The sequence below is a fragment of the Pipistrellus hanaki genome, assembly GCF_964339955.1.
Source record: "Pipistrellus hanaki genome assembly, chromosome: 20".
NCBI classification, from domain to species: domain Eukaryota; kingdom Metazoa; phylum Chordata; class Mammalia; order Chiroptera; family Vespertilionidae; genus Pipistrellus; species Pipistrellus hanaki.
Genome location: NC_140522.1, coordinates 11916147 through 11941519, shown reverse-complemented (window position 1 = coordinate 11941519; position 25373 = coordinate 11916147). Strand labels below are relative to the sequence as shown.

At 43.7% G+C, this 25373-nt stretch overlaps 1 protein-coding gene across 1 annotated transcript in view; it reads right to left on the bottom strand.

The window, feature by feature from the left end:
* Window positions 1-25373, bottom strand: part of CNST (consortin, connexin sorting protein) — an 83428-nt gene that overhangs the window by 18715 nt on the left and 39340 nt on the right. Inside the window, exons 3-8 of the mRNA XM_084868880.1 lie at window positions 16807-17012; window positions 8557-8587; window positions 6044-6130; window positions 5474-5588; window positions 4329-4350; window positions 4102-4198 (exon numbers count right to left, since the gene is read on the bottom strand). Of these exons, the coding sequence (XP_084725006.1) occupies window positions 4102-4198; window positions 4329-4350; window positions 5474-5588; window positions 6044-6130; window positions 8557-8587; window positions 16807-17012 (558 nt within the window). The remainder of the gene's footprint in view (window positions 1-4101; window positions 4199-4328; window positions 4351-5473; window positions 5589-6043; window positions 6131-8556; window positions 8588-16806; window positions 17013-25373) is intronic.

Here is a 25373-nt window from a genome sequence, read left to right as displayed (position 1 = left end):
GTCTTATACTTTCTGAAGATCTCATTAATTAACATTGAGTGGTATCAGGCTTGAAAAAAAGAATTTTCACAGTAAATAATTTAGAGTAAAACACATACTTAAACTAAGTCTGAAATGTTGAAAATAGTATAAATTAGTATCTCTTCAACAGTAGTTAATTAAAAATTAAAAATGGCTGAAACCGGTTTGGCTCAGTGGATAGAGCATGGGCCTGTGGACTGAAAGGTCCCAGGTTCAATTCCCGTCAAGGACATGTACCTAGGTTTCGGGCACATCCCCAGTGGGGGGTGTGCAGGAGGCAGCTGATTGATGTATCTCTCTCATCGATGTTTTTAACTTTCTGTCTCTCTCCCTTCCTCTCTGTAAAAAAATCAATAAAATATATATTTAAAAATAAATAAAAATTAAAAATGTATATACCCAGTCATGAGGGGAAAGCAAGTTACAACCACAATGACATAATTTCATATCTGCTAAAATGACTAAGATTTAAAAGACTGACAACATGAAATGCTAGCAAGGATGTGAAGCAGCTGAAATTCTCATAGAATGCTCGTGGGGTACACTGACACACTGCTTGGCCATTTCTTAAAGTTAAGCGGGTACCTTCCCTATGACCCAGCGATTTCAGCCTCAACTATTTACCCAGCGAAATAAAAGCACCCATCCACAAAGGGATGTCCTAGCAGTTTCATTCATAATATCCCCAAACTAGAAAGAATCCAAATGCCTACCAATAAGTGAATGCATAAACAAACTGGTACAGCAAAAAAGGAAAAAAAATACTGCTCAGCACAGAAAAGGCATGAACTAATGACACATACAATGACATGGGTGACTATCCAAACATACGCTGAGCAATCCTATTCATATGACACCCCAAAATAGGGAAAACTCATCTTGACAGGAAAGTACTGGCTGCCTGCACGGGAGGTGGGAGGGACTGGCTATAGAGGGGAAACATGTATGTTCTTATCTTCCCTGTGGTGGTGGTCACATGAGTACATACAAAACAGGTACATTTACTGCTTGGAAATTGTATGTCCATAAAGTTGATAAAAAAAAAAATGGGAAGGGAATGATAAATCTAAAATTCAGGATTTCACCTAACCCTCAGGGTTGACAATAATTTAGTCCTTAACTTAGGTATTAGGTTCATAGGCCTGCACTTTGTTATCATGTCTTATAAATGTAAGTAACATTATTTCTACATATAAAACATTACCAAAAATCAATAAAAATAGAAATTAATAAAAATGATGGACCACAGGGCCAGAAAACTGTTTTGGCTTTGAGTTCTAATTAGTTCTGTGTCTGCATAAGTCACTTCACTTCATCGAGTCTCTTCAAATGATTCGGCAGGCCTTATTTTGGTTAAGAGGAACAGATGAATAATACACATAGAAGTATTTTGAAAGTATAAAATACTAGGCAAATTACTTGAAGACTTTAAGAACGGGAGGTTAATTAGAGAATCGGCAATGAGTGAGATGCAGAGAGCACTGAGAGCACTGGTATCGGGGCAGTGACGGCATGTGGGGGAGGAAGAGAGAAGTGAGAACACGCTGCCTTCTTACTGTGGCCCTGGCCCTGTTCTAAACGCTTAACCCTACGCTAGTCAACGTGCCAGGGGAGAGAAACTGGCTGTAGAAACAGCCTTTAACCAGACAAACACAAAAACAGCAAGTTACCTCTCATGGAAGAAGGAATGTAGAGAGAAAGAAAAGGGAAAAGGAAAGTCTAACATGTCTTTCATTGTTAGAAACGAGGAATATGAAGTAAAACAAGAATGGTGTATTCAATTCATTTAAAGTAGCGTTTTCATATTTCTTTCTCTCATACTCTTACATTTCTGTGTATCTGTTTACAGAGTAACCAAACGAGACTAACAGTGGGAGGTCGGACATTTCTCTTTAAGAGACACTGTTTCAGCAGACGTGGCCAGGTTTCTCGCCGTGGATCTAGCGGCCACCCTCCCCACAGGATGCTCCCTGGTGAGTCCCTGGTAACCCAGGCACCAGCTTGGCAGAGCGCGCTGCCCTTTACCAAGAAGCCAGGGGACCCGGGGCCTGGCAGTGAGTCAGAGGATCAAGCAAGTGCCTTTCACATGGTACTGATCTTTCCCGTCGGGAACAAGCTCACAGCTGAGGTCAAGCTGTGAGTGCCCAGCTAGCGGGCCAAGCAGCCAGTCCCAAGTGCCAAACAGTTCCTCAGCCTGAGAGCACTCCCAGCGGGCACCACAGGGACAGCCACGCCCAGCCAGGTGGCCAGGCTGCGACTTTCTCCCCCTTTGAGACTGAGGCTCACTTTACTCTGGTTTCCAGTCTGAAAATGACTGGGACAGAAGAGACGGAAAAAACAGAATGTAGTAGGATTGGCCTAAGGCACTATCTCTAATTTGCCTCATAAAAATAAGGGAGATATATTAGGGATGAAAAAGGACTTTATAAAAAGAAAAATAAGAAGCGAATCGCAGGCAGCATCATCATTTTCTCTCTCAGGCAGCTCAGTCCAAATGCCCGATGCTGCAGTTTAATATCAGGGCTCAGGAACATAAATCCCAGAAATAGAAATTAGAACCAAAATCATGCATCAGGAAAAACAAACACCCTAAAAGGCATTTATCTTTATTTTCTAATGTTTTTATAATGGACATATATTACTAATGTAAAAAAAAAAAAATCAGTTTCTAAAAATCTTTAACTTTTGACATAGGACACAAAGTGATACAAAATATATCCCAAATGCTTTTGAAATATATATGCAAATTAAAGTACACCATGTTAGTCAACATAAAAGGGAGAGGAATCAATGCTATGGATAAATTATCAATAACTTTTAAGTAGTTAGATATACAGAACAAATGGCTAGCTAAGCCCAGGTAATAATTGTTGGATTCTAAACAGAAAAGAATGTCTGAAGACACCCAAACCAACTCTGTTTCAGAGCATTTTTGCATAATCCTGTCATACTGTGTTAGATACAGACAGCCACTGCTGAAAAACATGGAAACAACTGTTTTTATAAGAACTTAGATTTTATATTTTCTACTACTAAAAAATACTTTCAGCTGAAACTGGTTTGGCTCAGTGGTAGAGCGTCGGTCTGCGGACTGAAAGGTCCCAGGTTTGATTCCAGTCAAGGGCATGTACCTTGGTTGTGGGCACATCCCCAGTAGGGGGTGTGCAGGAGGCACCTGACCGATGATTCTCTCTCATCAATGTTTCTGAATCTCTATTTCTCTCTCTTCCTCTCTGTAAAAAAATCAATAAAATGTATATATTTTAAAATTCCTTATATTTATAAAAAAATAAAAAAATAAAAATACTTTCATAATATAAAAAAATCCCATTTTGCTATTTGTCTAGGAAAAGTATGTGCAAAAAAAAAAGGTCAGCATAGCATCTCAGAGGTGCCAGCCATTCAGACACAGTCCCTGTGAACAGAGTCAGGGTGGTAGGTGGGGGGTCCTCATCCCCAGTAGGGGGTGTGCAGGAGGCACCTGACCGATGATTCTCTCTCATCAATGTTTCTGACTCTCTATTTCTCTCTCTTCCTCTCTGTAAAAAAATCAATAAAATGTATATATTTTAAAATTCCTTATATTTATAAAAAAATAAAAAAATAAAAATACTTTCATAATATAAAAAAATCCCATTTTGCTATTTGTCTAGGAAAAGTATGTGCAAAAAAAAAAGGTCAGCATAGCATCTCAGAGGTGCCAGCCATTCAGACACAGTCCCTGTGAACAGAGTCAGGGTGGTAGGTGGGGGGTCCTCATCCCCAGTAGGGGGTGTGCAGGAGGCACCTGACCGATGATTCTCTCTCATCAATGTTTCTGACTCTCTATTTCTCTCTCTTCCTCTCTGTAAAAAAATCAATAAAATGTATATATTTTAAAATTCCTTATATTTATAAAAAAATAAAAAAATAAAAATACTTTCATAATATAAAAAAATCCCATTTTGCTATTTGTCTAGGAAAAGTATGTGCAAAAAAAAAAGGTCAGCATAGCATCTCAGAGGTGCCAGCCATTCAGACGCAGTCCCTGTGAACAGAGTCAGGGTGGTAGGTGGGGGGTCCTCAACCTTCAACACATACCGGGCGCCGGGGCCACCACTTCGCTTCCTGGGGGGCCCCCAGGCTCCACCGACGTGGCCACGCGCTGCCTCCCCAGGGCCGGCTCCGCAGCTGCCGTCTAAGGGGGAACACAGCACAGCATGGGAAGGGGAAAACAATCGAGGAGGTTCATTTTCTACGCGGGTCATGCTAGAGACGTATGACATAGAGTCTTCCCTGTAAATGCTTCCAAAGAAACAATCCCTTACCTTGTATGCGGATGGAAGAGGGCTGTAGGGAAAACAGAGAGAAAAGAAAGAGTTAAAAACAAATCGCAGCGGCAATATGCTTCCACACAAATGTCACTGACAGGCTGTAAAAAGTTACAGCTCCGCGGGGCTCTGACATTAGCTCCGAACATTCCCACTGCGGACACAGCCTGGCTCTCAGCGCAGAGGCAGCGACAGTGCTCATCTCCTCCGAGGCTAATTACTCCCGAAACTTTCCAAATAAGCTACAAATGCCGAGAGGCAGAAAAAAATACCTAGTTCCACGCGAAGGGCAGGGAAAGTGTACTGAATATTTGGAAGCAAATCTCTTATGTGCCTTTAAAAATTCATTGATTTAAAACTCTGTGAAGTTGAAAGGTCACATATTTAACAGGCTAAGACATTAGGTTATAGTGCAAAATCCCAAAATACTTGGTTTCAAGGGTTCACAGTGACCAACATAAGAAAACGGTCACCACCAGAGCTGAATAAGTTATCACTTCTGAATCCAGACTCATTCAGCACCGTCCCCTCAGCTTCCGAATTCTAAGTCTTGAAATACGAATTAAAAGCATATTTATGTTCTTTATTATTACTGTAAGTTAGCTTTAAAGATCCAATTCTTTGACAAAAATCAAGCAATTAAAAAGTATTATCAGGTAAATGTAATTTCCTTTCTGCATTATGTTGGTTAAATACTGCATTTGCTTCCACTATTAGCCTACTCTTTAAAAAATGTTTTTTACTATTATTTACAAATATTGGCCAACAGTCCGAATACACAATTTTCCCATCTGAATTGCCTAATCTTTTAACCAATCAGAGATAAAAAGTAGAAGTTATATTTAAAAATTTTCTAATTTAAAAAAAGGGGAACACATGTAATACTTCCAACAATAAAAAAATAAAAATTTCTAATTAAAAAGTACTGTGAACCTCTGTAAAACTGACCTTTCACCGAGCTTGGCATAAGAAACAGATAAAAGCTGAGAAAGAAACCTAATCTTTTTATTTTATCCAGTTTAATTTCTCCAGTTGAAAACATTAACAACACAAAGAAAGAAATGGATGTTGTATTTCAGATATTCAATGCTACAATGGTTCTTCACTATTCTAATCCGAGCTCACTCTAACCAAATACTTACTCTTGATGTGTTGCGCAAAATTTGGTTAGCCGTTCAAAATCTTCACCGTTAAATCCCCTCTCTGAATTCCTTGGAGACGTGACTGCACGTGGCTGCACAGTTTTCCATTTTGTTTCTAAATTTAAAATATTTGTTAGTCACTGACTATTACAAGTCACGTTTAGGAGGGAAGATAGTTAACTGGCACACTTATAAAGTTTAGCATGTAAAACTATCTTCTCAAATAACCCATAAGTCAATATAGTTAGAAACAGCTAAGTGATTACTTTACAATGTAAGTAAATATTATCTCAGAGACTAAATTAGCCAGGAGGGCATACAAAGGGATCAGAAGAAATGCAAGTAGTTGCAGGAGTTCTCTTGCTCAGTGTTGATATGAAGAACAAAATACAAAGAGAGATTTTCTCACAATGGCATTGCTTGTGGTGAAAATGCAACTTTCTTTGCAATAGTAACGTGAACGTAGAAACATTTCTTTCCCATGTACAAAACCGGGTCAAATGTGTTAACTTTCTAGATAGCAGCTTGTCAAACTGCTGATAATTCCACATTCTGTTAGTCTGTACTCACCCCATTGTTCTTGAATCGCAGAAAGGTTTGCAAGCAATTGCTCATGATACAGGCGCTCAAGTTGAATGAACTTCATTGCTTTCTCATCTGAACAGAAAACTTGAGGAAAATAGAAATCCAGGCTATTTACAGTTAGCCACATGGTTGAAGAATAATGTCCTATATAAAGTACGAAACTTGAAGCTTACCAAAAAAAAAAAAAAAAAAAAAAAAGAGGACTCTAAATATTTTTTAGTTTAAACGTAAATTGTTTTTTTTGTTTTGAAGTAGGTACATTTTAATGCGGCATATTATGCAATAGCTCCTTGGGGTCCGTTCTATCAGCAAAGAGTAGAAACGAAAAGAAAAATTCAACACTCAGGAATGCCTGTTTGCTAATCTCCCTCTAGCAGTCAATTGAGTGTGTTTTAATTGGAAAAGGGACTCCCACGGAATCCTGGCATCTGTGTTTCCCTCTTTCCTCTCCTTCAATTGCTTTCTGTTAAACACCTGCTACCCTCTCTCCTGTCAACCTGCTTCTGATCTCACTCACCTTAATCCTTCCCTTACTTCTCACTGAAAGCTGCTCTTTCACAAAATCTAAGGGTTACATGCCTAAGGGTCACAGAGCCCAACACGTGACTCTTTGGTGAAAATGTAACTAACCTGCCACAGTAATTTTCATAATTAGGTGAAACTCTGCAGCTTTTCTCATAAACGTCTGCCACCTCCATCTGCATCACATAGTTGGCATCGTCTGAGGTCGTCTGCCTCCTCTGGGCCATGTCCTAGATGCCGAGCCAGGAGGAAGGACGGGGACACGCTCTGTCTAGCTTTCTGTCCTTCTCAAGATCACGCAGAGGTTTGCTTATTTGTAGCCTTAAAAATATGCCAGGGGTCACACACTGGGCCAGGGAGAAGCTGGGACATGGAACTCAGTTTTCCTCTGCCCATGTCCATGGATGTTTTTACTTAACTGACCATAATGTCAAAAATTTGCTGAAATACAAAAATTTGATTCATGGGTCTGATCACCAGAAGTTCTGATTCGAAGGCCCATGAATGTGCATTTCTTTCTATCTTTTTTTTTTAATAGAGAGGAAGAGAGAGTTAGAAACATTGATGAGAGAGAATCATCTATCGGCTGCCTCTTGCACACCCCCTACTGGTACATGCCCTTGACCGGAATCGAACCCGGGACCTTTCAGTCTGCAGGCTGACGCTCTATCCACTGAGCCAAACCGGTTTCGGCTGAATTTGTATTTCTAAGAAACTTAGATGTTGATGCTGGTCCGCCCTGCCCTAGACAATACACTTCTTTAGTTAAAGAAAAAAAAAAAGTGTTGCGTTCTAGCTTCATTTCCACTCCAGTTGGATTTTCTACAGATTCGGAGATAAACTGTCACTGTCTGAAAGTTTCACCAGCTTGCTTGATAGAGTTTGGGGGCAACTGCCTATCCCTCAGAGGTGTGGGGGGAGTCAGCAAGGCTGGGAGGAAAACATCGCACAAATGGGGAAAACAGGGGTTTCTGATACAGTCTTTCCAGAGAGTACATATTGGGCCATCCCTCAAAAAGAAGAGTAGTTTTTAAAAAAGGGAAATTGGAAGACTGAGGGAAGAATCTTCTCCATATAAAATTTAACATACAATCTCACTTGACAGCAATTATTGTTTATTATGAGTGAAAAATGAAATCTTTCCTTTGCAGGTATATGTGTGACAGTTGTGAGATCTACTAAGTGCAATATGCTTGTAGGCTCTGTTATATCAATACTAGAGGCCGGGTGCACAAATTTGTGCGTGGGTGGGATCCGGCTGGCCCCGCCCCTGATCGGGGTGTCGGGGGACCATTGGGGACTGGATCAGGCTGGTTGGCTGCCACAGTATGTGTCATAGCCATCGGTTGTTCTCTTCGTTTCTGCCGTTCCAGTTGCTGGGCTTTTATATATATAGATTTAGTTGACTTGTATCTCAGCTTAATTCAAAGTAAGAAAATCCAATGAATTTTTAAATTATATTTTTCAGCAATGTGCTTCCCCTCCTTCCTCCTCTCCCCCCAACTCCCAAACACACAAATATTTAGATTCTGGTAAAATTAGAGCTGCCTGGCTGGTGTGATTGAGCATCGGCCTATGAACCAGGAGGTCGCAGTTCCATTCCCAATCAGGGCACATGCCCAGGTTGCAGGCTCAGACCCCAGTGTGGCGCATGTAGGAGGCAGCTTACCAAGGATTATCTCTCATCATTGATGTTTCTATCTTTCTCCCTCCCCCTTCCTCTCTGAAATCAATAAAAAAAAATACTTAAAAACAAAAATTAGGGCTCCTTTATTGAGTTAGTCCCAGAGAATTTTCAGGAGTGACAGAGTCCCTACATCTTGCTTTCTGAGGTGATTACATGGGTGCAGGCAACTACTAAAACTTATTAAAAATAACATAGCTATACATTTTCTTGTATGTAAATCTCAAGTTTTTAAAATGTGCAATTTTCTAAGAGTGTGATGAATTTCTTCCTGTAATTAAGAAAAGGATACAGTCCTCCTCCTGGAAATAGGATTCCGCTATCTGTTAAAAATAAAAAAAACAAGACATTAAATTATTAATATTCAGGTGAAATGACGAATTTGGAAGAAATCAAGACCTTGGAAGTGTGAAAGCCTTTAGGAATATCAAATGAAGAAAACAACTTCAGTACACTGACCCGTTCAGAAGAAATCTGACTGCAGGCACAGGATATATTTATGAAGTCCTTTAAATCAAGCAAAGCAAGCAGGACAGTCTTTGGTCTTTATACAAACTCATTCTTCCCATCCTGTTTCCAGTCAAAGCAATTCATCAGAGTTTAGAAGGAAGAACTCTGAAGAATGAGGAAAATGCTACAGAGGCTTAAAAAGGTAGGACGTGAGTCAAAGAATGAATTTGTTTACTGTCAATTGAAAAGTCGACACGTGTCACATCACAAGGCCTCCCAACCCCATTCCTCCCATTTCTGTTTCACAAACCACTGCAGGGGAACTCCCTGTTGTCTGTTCGGACTCCAGAGCAGGCGGCCACGTGCTCAGAGTTGAGCAATGAGGCCTGGGCGCTGCTCGCAGGGCTGCGCAGTGTAAAGGGCACTGGATGGAGCGTCCGGAGCGTCAGGCGCTGGTCCCCGGGGAGGCCTGTCTGTTACCACACTGATCCTAAGGCGCCTTTAGGTTTAAACAGTCTTTGGTTCTAAAAACTTCCGTCTTTTATTTAGACCTTTATTTATAAGCCAAACCATCAAACAGTGTCTGGTGAGAAACACCTGCCTCAACTGCTGTCGTCTTTGGGATGCTTCCTATAAGCACCTGACGCTTCTAAAACCACCTCCAGGAGCCACCAGTGTAAACAGCGGCGGCCAGTTTGTCAGACTGTAAGCCGGCAGGGAGACGGAGAGGCTTCTCCAGACCCCACAGTGGAAACACCGTGCTTTCAAAGGGAAATATTTACCGGACTGAAAATGCATTCTATTCACAGAGCACTTTCCCAGGAGCCAGAGAGTCCCCTTTCGGTGACGATTCAGTTCCACCTCAAGTGTGATTTCATACTTTTCTTTCTTTTTTAAAATATATTTTATTGAATTTTTACAGAGAGGAAGGGAGGGGGACAGAGAGCTAGAAACGTCGATGAGAGAGAGAAACATCAACCAGCTGCCTCTTGCACACCCCCTATCGGGGATGTGCCCGCAACCAATGTACATGCCCTTGACCGGAATTGAACCTGGGACTTTTCAGTCCACAGACCGACGCTCTACCACTGAGCCAAACTGGTTTCGGCGATTCCATACTCATTTTCTACTCTTAGGACTTTCCACAGGAACGATGGGTTTGCTGGATCCTGCCTGTCTTTGATCAGCTTACTGTTCTAACAGTGTGCGATCGCAGTGCTAGACTGAACCAAATCAAATTGTCAATATTCCACCATTTTCCCCTAGAAAATGAGGGTTCCAGAGACTGCACCCAAACATGGACTAATGGGCTGCACAGTGTTGGGAGAGGCTGATGGGCAGTGTTTGCTCATTTCTGTGATGTCAATCCTACCATCATGGCCAACTTCAAGCTGCCAACATGACGGATATCACTGCATACAGCTCCTGGAGCTGGCGTGTTAGCAGGTCCCGCTCATCCCTGTGATACACCCAAAGGAGATCAGTTACCACATCGCACCCACAAGCTCCTGGTGAGAGACCTACGGCATGGCACAGGTTTCCCACCATCCGTGACAGGAGACATGGCTGCCATCAGCAAGGACTGCTGTCCGCTCTTCAAAGCGACCTCCTGGCCTTTGTGTGCTTGTGCATCACAGGTGTAGTTATGAATAAACGCTCTCGTTTAAGAAGTATTGATGGGCCTTGACCGGTGTGGTTCAGTGGATAGAACGTCAGCCTGCAGACTCAAGGGTCCCAGGTTTGATTCCGGTCAAGGGCATGTACCTTGGCTGTGGGCACACCCCCAGTAGGAGATGTGCAGGAGGCAGGTGATTGATGTTTCTATCTCTCTATCCCTCTTCCTTCCTCTCTGTAAAAAAAAAAAAAAAAAAAAAAAAAATCAATCAAATATATTTTTTTAAAAAAGAAGTATTGATGGAGCCCAGACCCATCTGACCCCCATTTCCTGTCACCAGAGAAACACAGACTTCAGATAGCTCTCAGGTTTTTGGAAGTTCTGAGACCACAAAAGCAACCGCGAAGACTGAATCACGAAAACCAATGCCTCTAAGGCAAGAGGTGCTTCCGGGTGGAAGGACGGCTTGGCAAACGGACACGCAGGATGTGTCCCTGTGAAAGCAGCGCAGGACAAGGTGTGCTCTTTCTTGGAGGTCCCCGTGTCTGAATCCGGGAGAACATGGGGATCGGAGGTAAATAACGTGACTGCACTGCCGTCCAGCTCTGTCACTGCCAGCTGTGACCTTGGACGTGTCATTTCACGGCTCAGATATGACAATAACATCGACAGCTCTATGAGCAGAGTGGCCGCAGGGCTGCGAATGCGTGGTTAGCACAATGCCTAGCACATACCAGCAATGCTTAGAGCGGTGTTTGGAGGTGAGTCTGAACCGGGAGTGCAAGAGGCAGAGTAGAATCACGGGAAGAGGGAAGCTGAACAGCAGGGAGGGTGAACGTTTTAAGGGGTCCTGGTTCCAGGCTGCTACCTGCCAGGAACATGGAGGGACCAGGAAGGTGTGTCACCGAGGGGCTGCAAGGGGCCGGGGGAGGCACTTCCTGCCCGATCCGATGCCTCTCGGTAAAAGCTCAGCGGACAGAGACCACAGCCCTGGTGTCCTGCCTCCCGCTTCCAGGCTCAGACGTCAGCCCCACAGGAAGGCTGACCTGCAGTCATGCTGACAGAGTCGATGTATGAAACGTTATTCAGACCCAAGAACCACAATTTGTTTTTATTGATTTTTTACAAAGAGGAAGAGAGAGGGATAGAGAGTTAGAAACATCGATGAGAAAGAATCATTGATCAGCTGCCTCTTGCACACCCCCACCTGGGGACGTGCCTGAAACCAAGGTACATGCCCTTGACCAGAATCGAACCTTTCAGTCCGCAGGCCGACTCTCTATCCACTGAGCTAAACTGGTTTAGGCAAGAACCAGAATTTTTAAATGGAGTCTTTAAGAGTTCCCAGTAATATCTAAAGTAACTGCCATCGTGTTTCTAATGGCGTTTAGGGATATGCCCCATGATATCACTTTAAAAATAATAATCAGCCCAAGTTAACTCTCCTCTTTAATCCCCAGCTTCTAGTAATGGTCCGTGCCATTCCTCCAAACTGCACCTCCCAGCGTTGCCTCTGACCTCTCCCTCACGCCCTTTGCTGTCTGCACCAAGCCCTCGTGATTCTTTCTCTGAAGATGTCAAAGTCATCCCTCTCTGTTTCCACTGCCACTGCCTGAACCTGGATGCTCTTCTCACCTCATGCTTAAATTACAAATGTCACCCTTTAGTTCTTATTTTTACCAAAATCACAAATGTACATGGTACAAGGAGCCAATAGCTCTCTAAGGTGTGTTAAGAAAGCCCCACCCCCTTGTTCTATACTCCTTCCTTCCTTCCTTCCTTCCTTCCTTCCTTCCTTCCTTCCTTCCTTCCTTCCTTCCTTCCTTCCTTCTTTCCAGAGCAGGCACTGAGATTTCTTTTTCCTGTTTTTTTTTTAAAATTTTTTTTAACTTCTGTCTCTAAACATTATGCTTAATTTGCTGACTCATGATTTTTCATTTTTAGTGGAAGGCGAATATTGACTCTTGATTCTCCTCTACCTCAATCCAACAAACACATATACTTTTTTTCTCATACATATTCAGCAACCCATATTGTTACATTGTAGCAATGGATAGACAAATATTTAATGCTTACCTTATTATGGGCCAAACTATTATTATTATTTTTTTCTAAACACTTATTTTTTCCTGGAGCTACTTTAAAAAAAATTATTAATTTTTTTCCGAGAGAAAGGGAGAGAGATAGAGAATCAGAAACATCGATCAGCTGCCTCCTGCACACCCCCTACTGGGGATGTGCCAACAACCAAGGTACATGCCCTTGACCAGAATCAAACCTGGGATCCTTCAGTCTGCAGGCCAACGCTCTAACCACTGAGCCAAACCGATTATGGCTTCTGGAGCTACTTTTTTTCTTTTCTTTTCCTTTTTTCTGGGCATAGTTTTCCATGAATTTCTCATGTGAATAACTCCAAATACTCTACTAAGAGCCTAATCTTCTCTCAGTATATTCAGACACATTAGGCATTCTGAAGCAGGAACTCGGTATAAGAGTCTCTGTTCAGATTCTGCTGATCTGCTCCACACAGGACTGACATAGCTGTTATCTTAGAATCTCTGTCCACTGGCGATTCCCTCTGCCTCTCTCCTGGGAAGGAGTGAATGAGGAGGAGAGTTTTGGAAATGAAGGTTGAAGAGGAACTAGCCTGACCCTGTAGGGTCTTGTGGGCCATGGTAAGAATTCTGGCTTCTGCCAAAACCGGTTTGGCTCAGTGGATAGAGTGTCAGCCTGCAGACTGGAAGGTCCCAGGTTCAATTCCGGTCAAGGGCATGTACCTTGGTTGTGGGTACATCCCCAATGGGGGGTGTGCAGGAGGCAGCTGGTCGATGTTTCTCTCTTATCATCAATGTTTCTAACTTTCTATCCCTCTCCTTCCTCTGTAAAAAATGGATAAAATATATTAAAAAAAAAAAAAAAAAAAGAATTCTGGCTTCTCCTCTAAAGAAGAAGCGAGGACTGGGGGGCTCAGAGCAGAGGGGTAACGTGGCCTGGCTTACATGTCACCTGGACCACAGTGACTGCTGTACAGAGGGAACAACTAAATGGAAGTCAGGGTGCGAGCAGAGAGGTCTCCACAGTGAGGTGTGTGCTGCAAGAATCCAGGTGAGATTCCACAGTGTCTTGTGCTGAGATGGCAGCAATGAAGGAGGCAAGAAGAACTCAGACTGTGGACACTGCTGAAGTAGATCTGCAGGACTTGCCTCCCGGGTTTGGATGTGGGGAAAAGTGCTTCCATGGAAAATATGTGGGGGGGAGGGCAAAAATTTGGTGAAATGTCAACCACTGGCAAGTCCAGGCCAAAGGCTCAGGGCGAGGCGCTGGGAGACGGAAACGAATGACATCACCCGTCTCGCCTGGATCTGTGTCTCCTTGGGAGGGAGAAGGACTGTGTGTCTCCCTGGGAGGAAGGAGGACTGTCTGTCCCTCGGGGCTGTGGGCCTCAGCTGCTTCCGCTGCCCCGTGGCTCAGCGGCTGCACCTTCAGCCTGGCTTTGCCGACCCAGCCTTCATTCCTAACACCTGTCACTGAGCGTGTGACAGGGAGAACAGAGCGATGCCTCATGTTTATTTGGCTTTACTGTGCTCCAAGCACTATGTTAAGTGCTGTTACTGCATTATCTCACTTGCTCTACCACTTCCAAAAAGAAGCTAGAGCACTGAGCCTGTCAGAGGTGGAGCCAAAGCCCATCCTTCCAAAGCACACCGGATGCGCCCGGCTCTTTGCCAGGAGAGGAGGCTGAGCCACTGAAGAAGCGTGACCCACAGGCTCAGCTCCCCGGTGAGTTCCAGGGGAGCAAGGGCACCATCTTCTTTCTTTCTTTTTTTAAATGTATTTTATTGATTTTTACAGAGAGGAAAGGAGAAGAAGAGAGAGTTACAAACATCGATGAGAGAGAATCATCGATTAGCTGCCTCCTGCACACCCCCTACTGGGGATGTGCCCGCAACCAAGGTACATGCCCTTGACTGGAATCGAACCTGGGACCTTTCAGTCCGCAGGCCGACGCTCTAGCCACTGAGCCAAACCGGCTATGGCCACCATTTTCCTTTGCGATACTAAAAATTAAATCATCTTCAGGTGTGATCACGATCGTTACTGTCTTCCTGCCGACAACGTGATTGTCTACAGGGCCTGCTTCAGCTGTAGGATCGCCTGCCCATTGATGAACGCACTTTCCTCTCCTTCAGTGTAACAGCACCCAGCGACATAAACTCCTTGAAAGGATCTGACTGCATTTGCTATTTCCACCTGCTCCAAATGTCCTGTCCCCTCTTTTTTATTGAAACTCTACAGAAGAGTTGAAAGCATAGGAAAATTAACAGCCATGTACCTTTCACCTAGATTCCCTGATTGTTGACATCTTGCCAAATGTGCTTTCTCTTTTACGTAGTATTTTTTTCCAACGGAAAAATCTCGAGTAAGCTGCTGGCATTATTCAAAGCCATTCCTAAATGCACCCCTTCTAAATACTTGCAAGTGTGTGTCCAAAGAAGTAGGACACTCTCCTCCCTAACCTACAATTATATTGTCAACCTCAAGAAATTAGATGTGATTAAACAATGTAACCTAAGAAATAGCCCAGATTCAAATTTCACCCAAGTTATTACAAAAACAGATACAATGAATGGAATAAACCCGTTCCAGCCCCAGAATGAGAAGAAACTTGCTTTGTAAAGGAGCCTGCTTTCCCATTTGTGAATGGGTGATGCTAATACCGCTATGGCTGTTGGGAGGATGAGTGACAGGAAGTGTGACTACCCTTTGTAAAGTCTCTACTGGACAAATACATGAAGGCCGAAGCATGAGCAGCTGCCTTGGTGTCGGCGCTGCTCAACTAGGAGGTTTCAAACATGATTTTATGGATTTTTAGAGAGGAAAGGAGAGTGATAGATAGAACATCAATGAGAGAGGAACATCATGATCAGCTGCCTCCCATCCCATATGCGCCCCTCCCCCCCCTCTCCTGGAGTCTGTGCCCACAATCCAACCTTGTGCCCTGACAGGGAATCAAACCCGTGACCTTGAATCCTGGTTGACTTTCAGCCGCTGAGCCACACCAGACAGGCAAGTTAGAAGGTTTTAGAGGTTAAAAAACAGCACCCATTTTCTCAAAGGCATTCAAGTCCACAAAGCAGGCACTATAAATTTATAAGAATGCTAGTGGCCCGGTGCGTGGAATTCATGCACATTGAAAGGGAATAAATTGGGTACCCGGCCAGTCCCACTCCCACTGGGCAAGACCCAGACCCGGCTGGCCCCACCCCCATCAAGCCCCACTGGTGGGGGGACACAGGACACACCCTGGCCAGCGCAGGGTGGGGATGCAGCATCAAGTCCCCACCTACCCATGCCTGCTGCCCATGCAGCCTCCTGCTGATGGGTTGTTACGGCGTGAGGTCATCACAATCATTAGCATATTTGCTCTTTATTATATAGGAAACATTTTCCTGCCTTGGGACAAAAGCTATTTTCTATTTTACTTTTAAAAAATTAAAAATTACTTACTACTTATTGCAAAAGTTAAAATGCAACAGAAGTAAATGAAGAAAAAGGCCAAGCTTTTTCCATTCCCCTATACCAGTTATTTTCATTGTAAGGGAAAAGAAAACATAGCTCATAAATTCATTTTTTTTTTTCTGAATTAGCTCTTGTGTAAGAAAGAAAGCTCCCTCATCACTGTCCTAAGGCCTCCCGACCTCCAGACTCCCCATCACCTAGCTTACCCTCCCAGTCATCAGAGAGTTCTATTTCTAAAATTCAAATCTGATCCTGGCACTCCCATCATGAAACACCCCCAGTCTCTAAAGCCTCAACGCTGCCAGCTACCCACTTTCACTTCCCATCTCTTTCCATGTTAACCTCCAGTGATAAACCCCACTGTGACCTCTCTTCCTGCACCACCTTACTTTGTTCTCCCAGGAAGTGCCTACATCAAGCATGTCAAACTCGAGGCCCTCGGACCACAGGCCTCCTTTATTTGGCCTGTGTTAGCTTTGAGTCTGACATGCTTGGCATACACATCCTGCAAGTCCCTCATACCTACGGGACAACATTAACCACGCATTCTAGGCTTAAACAACTGTCTCTTCCAACACTGAATTTACCCACACAGCTGCATCTCCCCTTCCACAGGGGCTCTCTGAAGGCTACACCTGGCAGGTAATCTTGCTTTCCTGGTCTCTGGCGCTGTTTTCGGCACCTACCTGGTGCTCACTAAGTGCTCGCTACATGGACTCTAACTTGCAAACAGCTTCTTCCCTAAATAAAAGAAGCTAGCGGTTATCGGAACTATTGATTTAGTATCTATGTCCACTGAATGGCCACTATTCAGTAATATTCAAATTTCCCACCATCCACGTGCCCAGGCCCCTTCTCATGGGCTCCCCAAGGACAGAATCATTGACGGGACTGGATTCAGGTCGTTACTAACAATGGCCCCAGAATTTTAGAAGAATGAAGGGTTTAACACAGTACCTGATGAAGGCAGAGGGGAAGTGCTCTCGAGTCCAACTGCTCCACTTCACCTCGGATCAGCGAGAACAGAGACTGCAAAGCTGGGGTCGGGGCTTCTGGCTGGTCGTCAGCATGTCCTTTGGCGGACTCTTCCCCGCCATCAGCACGCGTGGATGCACTCAGCACGTCTTCTTGCGTTACAGGTGCGGCATCTCCCGAGGAAAGTCCTTGAGGAAGTAAATGAAGTACCAATGTTAGGGTAAGTGATTTTTAACTTTTTAAAAAATATATATTTTATTGATTTTTCACAGAGAGGAAGGGAAGGGGATAGAGAGTTAGAAACATTGATGAGAGAGAAACATCGACCAGCTGCCTCCTGCACACCCCCTACTGGGGATGTGCCCGCAACCAATGCACATGCCCCTGACCGGATTCGAACCTAGGACTTTTCAGTCCGCAGGCCGACGCTCTATCCACGGAGCCAAACTGGTTTCAGCTCGGCAACTTTTTAAAAGTAAAATACAGCCGAAACCGGTTTGGCTCAGTGGTAGAGTCAGTCTGCGGACTGAAAGGTCCCAGGTTTGATTCCGGTCAAGGGCATGTACATTGGTTGGGGGCACATCCCCAGTAGGGGGTGTGCAAGAGGCAGCTGGTCGATGTTTCTCTCTCATAGACGTTTCTAGCTCTCTATCTATCTCCCTTCCTCTCTGTAAAAAAATCAATAAAAAAAATATATTTTTTTAAAAAAGTAAAATACAAAATAGCTTATGGTGGGACACCTTAAAGCAATGATGCCTGCTAACAATACAATTTTCAAATAAAACTAAATATGTGAAAACCCTCAGAAAACACAGCGACTGGCCTGATTAAGACGATGCTGACATTTGACTGCTTCTATCAGCATACACAGAAACCATTTTTGCAGAATTATAATAAAAAGCATCAACAAAAAATAGATTTAAATAGAAGTATGGAGGTTTAGCAGGTTGAAACCTGACCAAAAACTTGATTCTCCCAGAGAAAAAAATGGAATAACTATGTGTAATGTGAAGTCCTAGCTGGCCCAAATAAAACAGAACTGAACAGGAAGACACATGTGTTCATCATATGAAATTGCTGGCTAAAGGGTTAAGCTTTCCTCTTCAAACTCTGGCCTGATAACTTTGAAACTACTTCTGGATCCCAGAAGAGCAGTAGCAATTTGGATGCCAGAGCTAATGGCCACAGAAACATTTTTCCTGGTAAAAAGAAGTTAACTAATACAAACTTCTAAAAATAAAAACGTCACCAATAAATTAAATGCTTGGCCCACAGCTCCTAAATGATGCTCAAAATTTTAAAAATTTAATCATTATACGTTATAATGTCAACTTTCACTAAATTCCCAGTATCGGTTATAATTTTCATATTCAAATTGAGAGACTCTCTGACTGTCCAGTCCTTCAGCTGGTCTGTCTCAGACAGGATATTTCCCAGCAATTTAGTGCGTTCACCACGACTGAGAATACAAAGATATTATGTCCAGAACCCTGTCTTCTACTGCCTTCTGGTTTTTGTTGTTGTTCATCTTCACCGGAAGTTATTTTTCCACTTATTTTTAGAGTGAGAGGAAGAGAGAGAGAGAGAAAGAGAAAGAGGGAAACATGGATGTGAGAGAGATATAATGGTTGGTTGCCTCCCACACGTGCCCTGACCAGGGCCAGATTGAGCCTGCAACCAAGGTCCATGCCCTTGACCGGAATCAAACCTGGGACCCTTCAGTCCACATGCCGAGGCTCTATCCACTGACTCAAATAGGCTAGGGTTTCCACTGCCTTCTAAATAAACCACCGGTTGTGACCAGACCGATCAATTCTTCATCTCCCTAATACAGCACTTAGAGCACTTACAGCTTCCATCAGTTGGAACATTTTCCTCTCATCGACGCCTACTCATCTTCTCCCCTAACAAAATCGATGCATTGTCCTATAACAGGAGCCTGAAGTAAACTCATTTCCTCTGAGTCCTGTCTCTGGCCCTGTATGACACGGGCTGCATTACAGTAACTGGTGTCCGGCCTCATCTTTATCGGGTCACAACTCCTGCAGCACAGGATTAGTGATGTACCACGTTAGCCCCCTTGTGGCTCGGCACTAAAAGTCCAAGTAATGTGCTTTTGCAAAAACAAAATTATCTGTATGATTTTTTAATTTTAATTGATTTTTTACAGAGAGAAAGGGAGAGAAATAGAGAGTTAGAAACATTGATGAGAGAGAAATATCAATCAGCTGCCTCCTGCACACCCCCTACTGGGGATGTGCCCGCAACCAAGGTACATGCCCTTGACTGGAATCGAACCTGGGACCCTTCATTCCGCAGGCCAACACTCTATCCACTGAACCAAACCAGTTAGGGCTGAAGTGATTTTAATATATTTTATTGATTTTTTACAGAGAGGAAGAGAGAGGGCTAGAGAGTTAGAAACATCGATGAGAAAGAATCATTGATCAGCTGCCTCTTGCACACCCCCCACTGGGGATGTGCTCGCAACCAAGGTACATGCCCTTGACCAGAATCAAACCTGGGACCTTTCAATCCACAGGCTGACGCTATATCCACTGAGCTAAATTAGTTTCGGCTGATTTCTTATATTGTTGTAACTTCTCTTTTATAAATGTTATGTCACTTGGCTTCTGGAAGTCAGGTGCAGTGATGGCCTGCCATTTTGCAGGGACAGTATTCATGAAAATATGAGTGATTCTTCTGCTTGCTAATTTTTTAAACCATAATGGTTGTTACAAGAAGCTTTCCACAGAAAACTACAAAGATATTAAGAGAACTACTGTTTTATTTCCCTCTTCCCTTGCCATACAACTACATCTAAAATATCTAATCTCACATAGACTGCAATAAGGCTAGCCTGCTATATTCTGTACTTTTCTTCAGTTCTTCCCATAGTTATCAATACTACTTCATGTTCCTTCTTTGAAAATATGTTGAAATTTTATAATAGTCATATTCAGTAAAATGGCGTTAAAGACTATTACTAATGAAAGATAGGATTTTCCAAGTTTTACAAAAAGGAACAGTGAACAACATAAACTGATGAACAAAAACAGATCCAGAGACAGAAAAATTGATCAGAACATCAAACCTCAGGGAAGGTAAGGGAGGGTGGGGGTAAGGGGGAGAGATCAACCAAATAACTTATATGCATGCATAAAGCCTAACCAATGGACACAGACAACAGTGGGGTAAGGGCATGAATGGGGAGGGGTAATGGGGGAATAAAGACACATATGTAATACCTTAATCAATAAAGAAATTTAAAAAAAAGAACAGAATTTATGAGTATCTTATCTAAAGAAGGTAAAAAAAAAAAGGGGGGGGGTTCTGAATAATGGAAATGAATGATCTAAGTTATTTAGACAGTATCCTATATAATAAAAGCCTAGGTGGCATCAAGCCCTCATGTAACACCCTCGCACGATGTCATCACAAGATGGCCACAACAAGATGGCCACCATCACAAGGTGGCCACCACAAAATAGTTGGCAAGGGAGCAGTTGGGTGCGATCGGGCCAGCAGGAGAGGACAGTTGGGGGGACCAGGTTGACAGGGGAGGGCAGTTGGGGGCGAGATCAGGCCAGTAGGGGAGGGCAGTTGGTTGGGGGCCATCAGGCCAGCAGGAGATGGCAGTTGGGGGTGATCGGGTCAGCAGGGGAGAACAATTGGGGGTGAATGGGCTGGTAGGGGAGGGGAATTGGGGGCCATCAGGCCATCAGGGGAGCAGTTAGGGGGTGATCAGACTGGCAGGCAGGTGAGTGGTTAGGAGCCAGCAGTCCCGGATTGTGAGAGGGATGTCTAACTGTCGGTTTAGGTCTGATCCCACAGGGCAGTCGGACATCCCCCAAGGGGTCTCAGATTGGATAGGGTGCAGGCTGGGCTGAGGAACACCCCTTCTCGTGCACAAATTTCGTGCACCCGTCCTCTAGTCTCTCTCTATAAAAGCCTAAGTGTCCATCTGACTGTCCGACTGGTAGCTATGATGTGCACTGACCACCAGGGGCAGATGCTAACACAGGAGCTGCTAGGATGCGCACTGGCCATTTAAAAAGAATCATCACCGCAGACCTGGTGCTGATAAACCAACACTCGGCTTCCCTCAAGTGGGACACAGGCCCCACCACCACTCTGTAGAGACACCCCACCAAATGCTGCCAAGACCCCATGACACAAAATTCGGCCCATAGCCCAGATCAGCCCAGAAACAGTCACTGAGGACACCAAATAATGACATCATGTTAGTAACGCTTGGCTTCCTCTCCCTAGCGACTTACGTCATTGGAGTTTCTTCAGGCCAGGAACAGGACTTACTTTATAGCCAGGTGCAAACATTTTACACTGCAACCAAATGTCTGTGAAGTGTTTTCCCATGCCTCATCTTGTTTGATCCTCACAGAAGTCCTGGAATAGGTAGATAGGAGACTTGGTGGAATCCTTTTTTTTTTTTTTTTTTTTTTTTTTATTAGCCAGAAAATGGAGATTTAGAAAGCTTAGAAACTTGACCTGACTGAAAAGAAGTAAGAAATGGTGGACCTTGAAAATGCCTTCAGGTTTTCTCACTGCACAGAATATAGTCAAACACTGCTGCAGTTAAATATTTTACCTTTTGTTTTCCCTGTGTGACCTACAACAATAATCTGCTTCGTGTTGATATTTACTGCTGTGTTGCTGACAATTAATTACCTGATAGAGAAATTGGGATTCTACACGGGGCTGGAAAAAGGTTAGCTAAATCAGAAAGCAGGTCTAATTATGCAACTTTGTTCTATATCTATAAAAGGCTAAGTTGACTCGTGCATGCACAATACATATAAAGCTCTCAATGGCGCCAATTGCATGTGTGTGTTTCGATCTGTTATTGTCAATTGTGAATTTGGTTGAGACTTCTATTATAGAGAAAGGACAAATAGTGATTTTAAAATATTTCTTCTAATTACTTTCAATGTGCACAAATCTGTGCTCTGAACACTAGTAGATTCATAATGGTCATGGTTCCTGCTAAATCTATTTTGTCTCTAAGTTATTTTAATAATTAATGTTGCACACAAGTGCAATTTATAAACAAGCAATGTATTAGTAAATGAAATTATGTAGTGCTCGGCCAGAGTGGCTCAGTGGTATAAACTAGGAGGTCATGGTTCAATTCCTGGTCAGTGCACATGCCTGGGTTGCGGGCTCCATCCCCAGAAGGGAGTGTGCAGGAGGCAGCAGATCAGTGATTCTCTCTCATCACTGATGTTTCTATCTCTCTCTCCCTCTCTGAAATCAATAAAAACATAAAATTATGTAGCAACAAAAGTAATTTAAGAGGAATAACAAACAGAAATTTGAGGATTGCAAGAGCAACAGAGGCTAATGCGGGCAATTAGGAAGAATGTAAGACTTTAACCATTAAGTGTAGGGAGGGGATGGCAAATGAGCTAAGCTCAGATGGGTCATTCCAGATGGGTTAACAGTCAGGGAAACTTGCAAGACTCAGGCCACAGAAGAATGACCTATCAGGGCTAGACGATCATGAGCGTCAGAGTTGACTTAAATAAAATCACCCTTTCTCTTGAGATAACATTCCTTGCTGGTACAGAGCAGGGCAAATCAAACAGCACTGGAATTGGAGTGAGAGACTTCAGTTCTGTCACTATTTTCTAAGTGACTTTGGAGTAGACTTTTTATTCTCTACTACTGTCCTGGTGCACAGATTTGCACACACTAAAAGGAAATTAATTAGAAGAAATATTTTAATATTGTTATTCATGCCTTGCTAATTAAAAGAAAATAGGATTCTACCGAGTCTCCTATCTACCTACTCCAGGACTTCTGTGAGGATCAAATGAGACGAGGCATTGGAAAGCTTAATAAACATTTGGTTAAAGTGTGAAATGTTTGCATCTGGCTATAAATCAAGTCGGGTTCCGGGGCTGAAGAAACTCCAAGGATGCTAATTGCTAGGGAGAGGAAGCTGGGCGTTGCTATGTGACTGTTTCCAGGCTGGGCTGGAGGCCACATTTTCACCATGGGGTCTCAGCAGCATTGGCTGCAATTTGGTGGGGTATCACTCTGGGGTGGTGGTGGGGCCTGTGTCCCACTTGGGGGAAGCCGAATGTTGGTTTGTCGGCAGCAGGTCTGTGGTGCCGTTTATTTTTGAGTCACCAGTGTGCATCGTGGCAGCTCCTGTGTTGAACGTCTGCCCCCTGGTGGTCAGTGCGTGTCACAGCTACTACTCAGATGGTCAGAAGGACACTTAGGCTTTTATATATATAAATAGTATAGTTTCCTAATCTTTAAGATAAAGGGACTGCCTAGATGAAATCTCAGGTCCCTCCTAGATCTGACCATCTCAAACACTCAAAACCTCCATAGTGATTCTGGGATTTAAGAAATGTAGACAGATGACCCCCATGCCCCAGCCTCCAGGAGAGCTCTGACAGTCTGGTTCCTCGCCTTACTCAGGGTCAGGCCAAGCCCTGCAGCATCCAGGCCAGCAATCATGGCCCCATGCTCCAAGCTCACTCCAGCCCCAGGCTGACCCTCATGGACCAGTCCATCAGGCCCACCCCAGTGGTCCCCAAAGCCTGGTTGGCCACTAAGCACCCAGGATCCAGGCTCTCCCACACAGACCAAGTCCCAACGTAGGATCAGGTACTGGGCCTGCTCCAACAGACCTAGGCACCAGGCTTGGCACTGTGGACCAAAGCCCCAAGCCTGCCCACCTACAGACCCTGGCACCAGACTCGCCATCTAAGGAGCCTAGCACCAAGTCAGCCCACAAACGCCACCCATGGCCCACCCGGAATCTCTGGGCAGGCTGACTGGTGACAGGCTTTCCCTGCCGGAGCCATTCTGTGAACACTGCTTCTTTAAATGTGCACACACCAGTGTAAGGCCACAAATAATAGAGCTGTGGAGAAGATTAAATATGCTATTCCATAGAAAACAGGTATCACAGTGGTTGGTATACAGAAAGTGCCCAAAAGCCAAAACCGGTTTGGCTCAGTGGATAGAGCATCGGCCTGGGGACTGAAAGGTTCCGGGTTCAATTCCAGTCAAGGGCATGTACCTTGGTTGTGGGCATATCCCCAGTAGGGGATGTGCAAGAGGCAGCTGATCGATGATTCTCTCTCATTGATATTTCTCTCTCTTTCTCTCCCTAGAAAATCAATAAAATATATTTAAAAAAAAAAAAAAAGAAAGAAAGAAAGTGCCCAATAAATGCATAGGAACTTTTGTTTTAACATAGTTCTTTAAAAAATATATATATATTTTATTGATTTTTTTACAGAGAGGAGGGAGAGAAATAGAGAGCTAGAAACGTCGATGAGAGAGAAACATCATCCAGCTGCCCCTTGCACACCTCCTACTGGGGATGTGTCTGCAACCAAGGTACATGCCCTTGACCGGAATCGAACCCGGGACCTTTCAGTCTGCAGACTGAGACTCTACCACTGAGCCAAACCAGTTTTGGCAGGAACTTTTGTTTTAAAACTCAGTAAGCTATAATCAACTTAGCTCTCTGTATCCTTATCAATGAGTTTGAAACTCTTACCAATTTTTTTTAATGATATTCTTCAAAACACAACATAAAACTTAAGCATTTCAACCATTTGAAGTGTGCAATCCAGTGACGTTAGCTACACTCACGATACTGTGCGGTCCTCACCACTATCCACTCCCAGGCTCTCCCTCACTCCAAACAGAAGCTCTACCCACTGAGCACTCACTCCCATTCCTCTCCTTTTCCAGGTCATGTTACGTTACTGCACTGACTCAGCAATCCCATTACACACACAGAACAGGCATATCTCTAGGTATACACACAGTCAAACAGATACACACATGCCAATATTCATAGCAGCACTATTCACATTTAGCCAACATTAGGGAAACAACCTGAATGTCCATCAACAGGTGACTGGACATACAGAAGGTGGCATGTTCAGACAATGGAACGCATGCTACAACACGGATGGTCCTGAAGGCATCACGCTAAGTGAAAAAGCCAGTCGCCAGAGGACGAGTCTCATACGCTTCCACTTACATGAAAGATCTAGAACAGGCACATTCACAGAGACGGAAAATAGAGCAGAGGTTACTGGGTGCAAGTTAAGTTATTGCTTAATGCTGACAGAGTCTGTTCAGGGTGATAAAAATTCTGGAAATAGATAGTGGCGATGGTTATATAACATGTAATTCATACCACTGAACTGGACACTTAAACTGGCCAATCTATGTATATATTTTACTGCAACAGAAACAGGACAAAACGCCTTTCTGCCACGGCATCCTGAATTCCTCAGTCCCTCTTCCTCGCTCATGCGGGTGCACAGCTTGCCCATACTTTGGAGGAGGGAGCGGAAATAAATGTTGATACCTGGTTCATGTAGTTCCTCTGCTGCTTACTCCTCTGTCCCCCACAGGTCACCCCTAAGCTCCTACTCAGTCTCAGGAAAATAGAGGAGTGCTCAGCATTTAAATATCTGCAATCCGTGGCTAAATGCATTTAAGTGGATAAAAGGAAGTATTCCCTCCTTTCCCTGAACTACAATAGT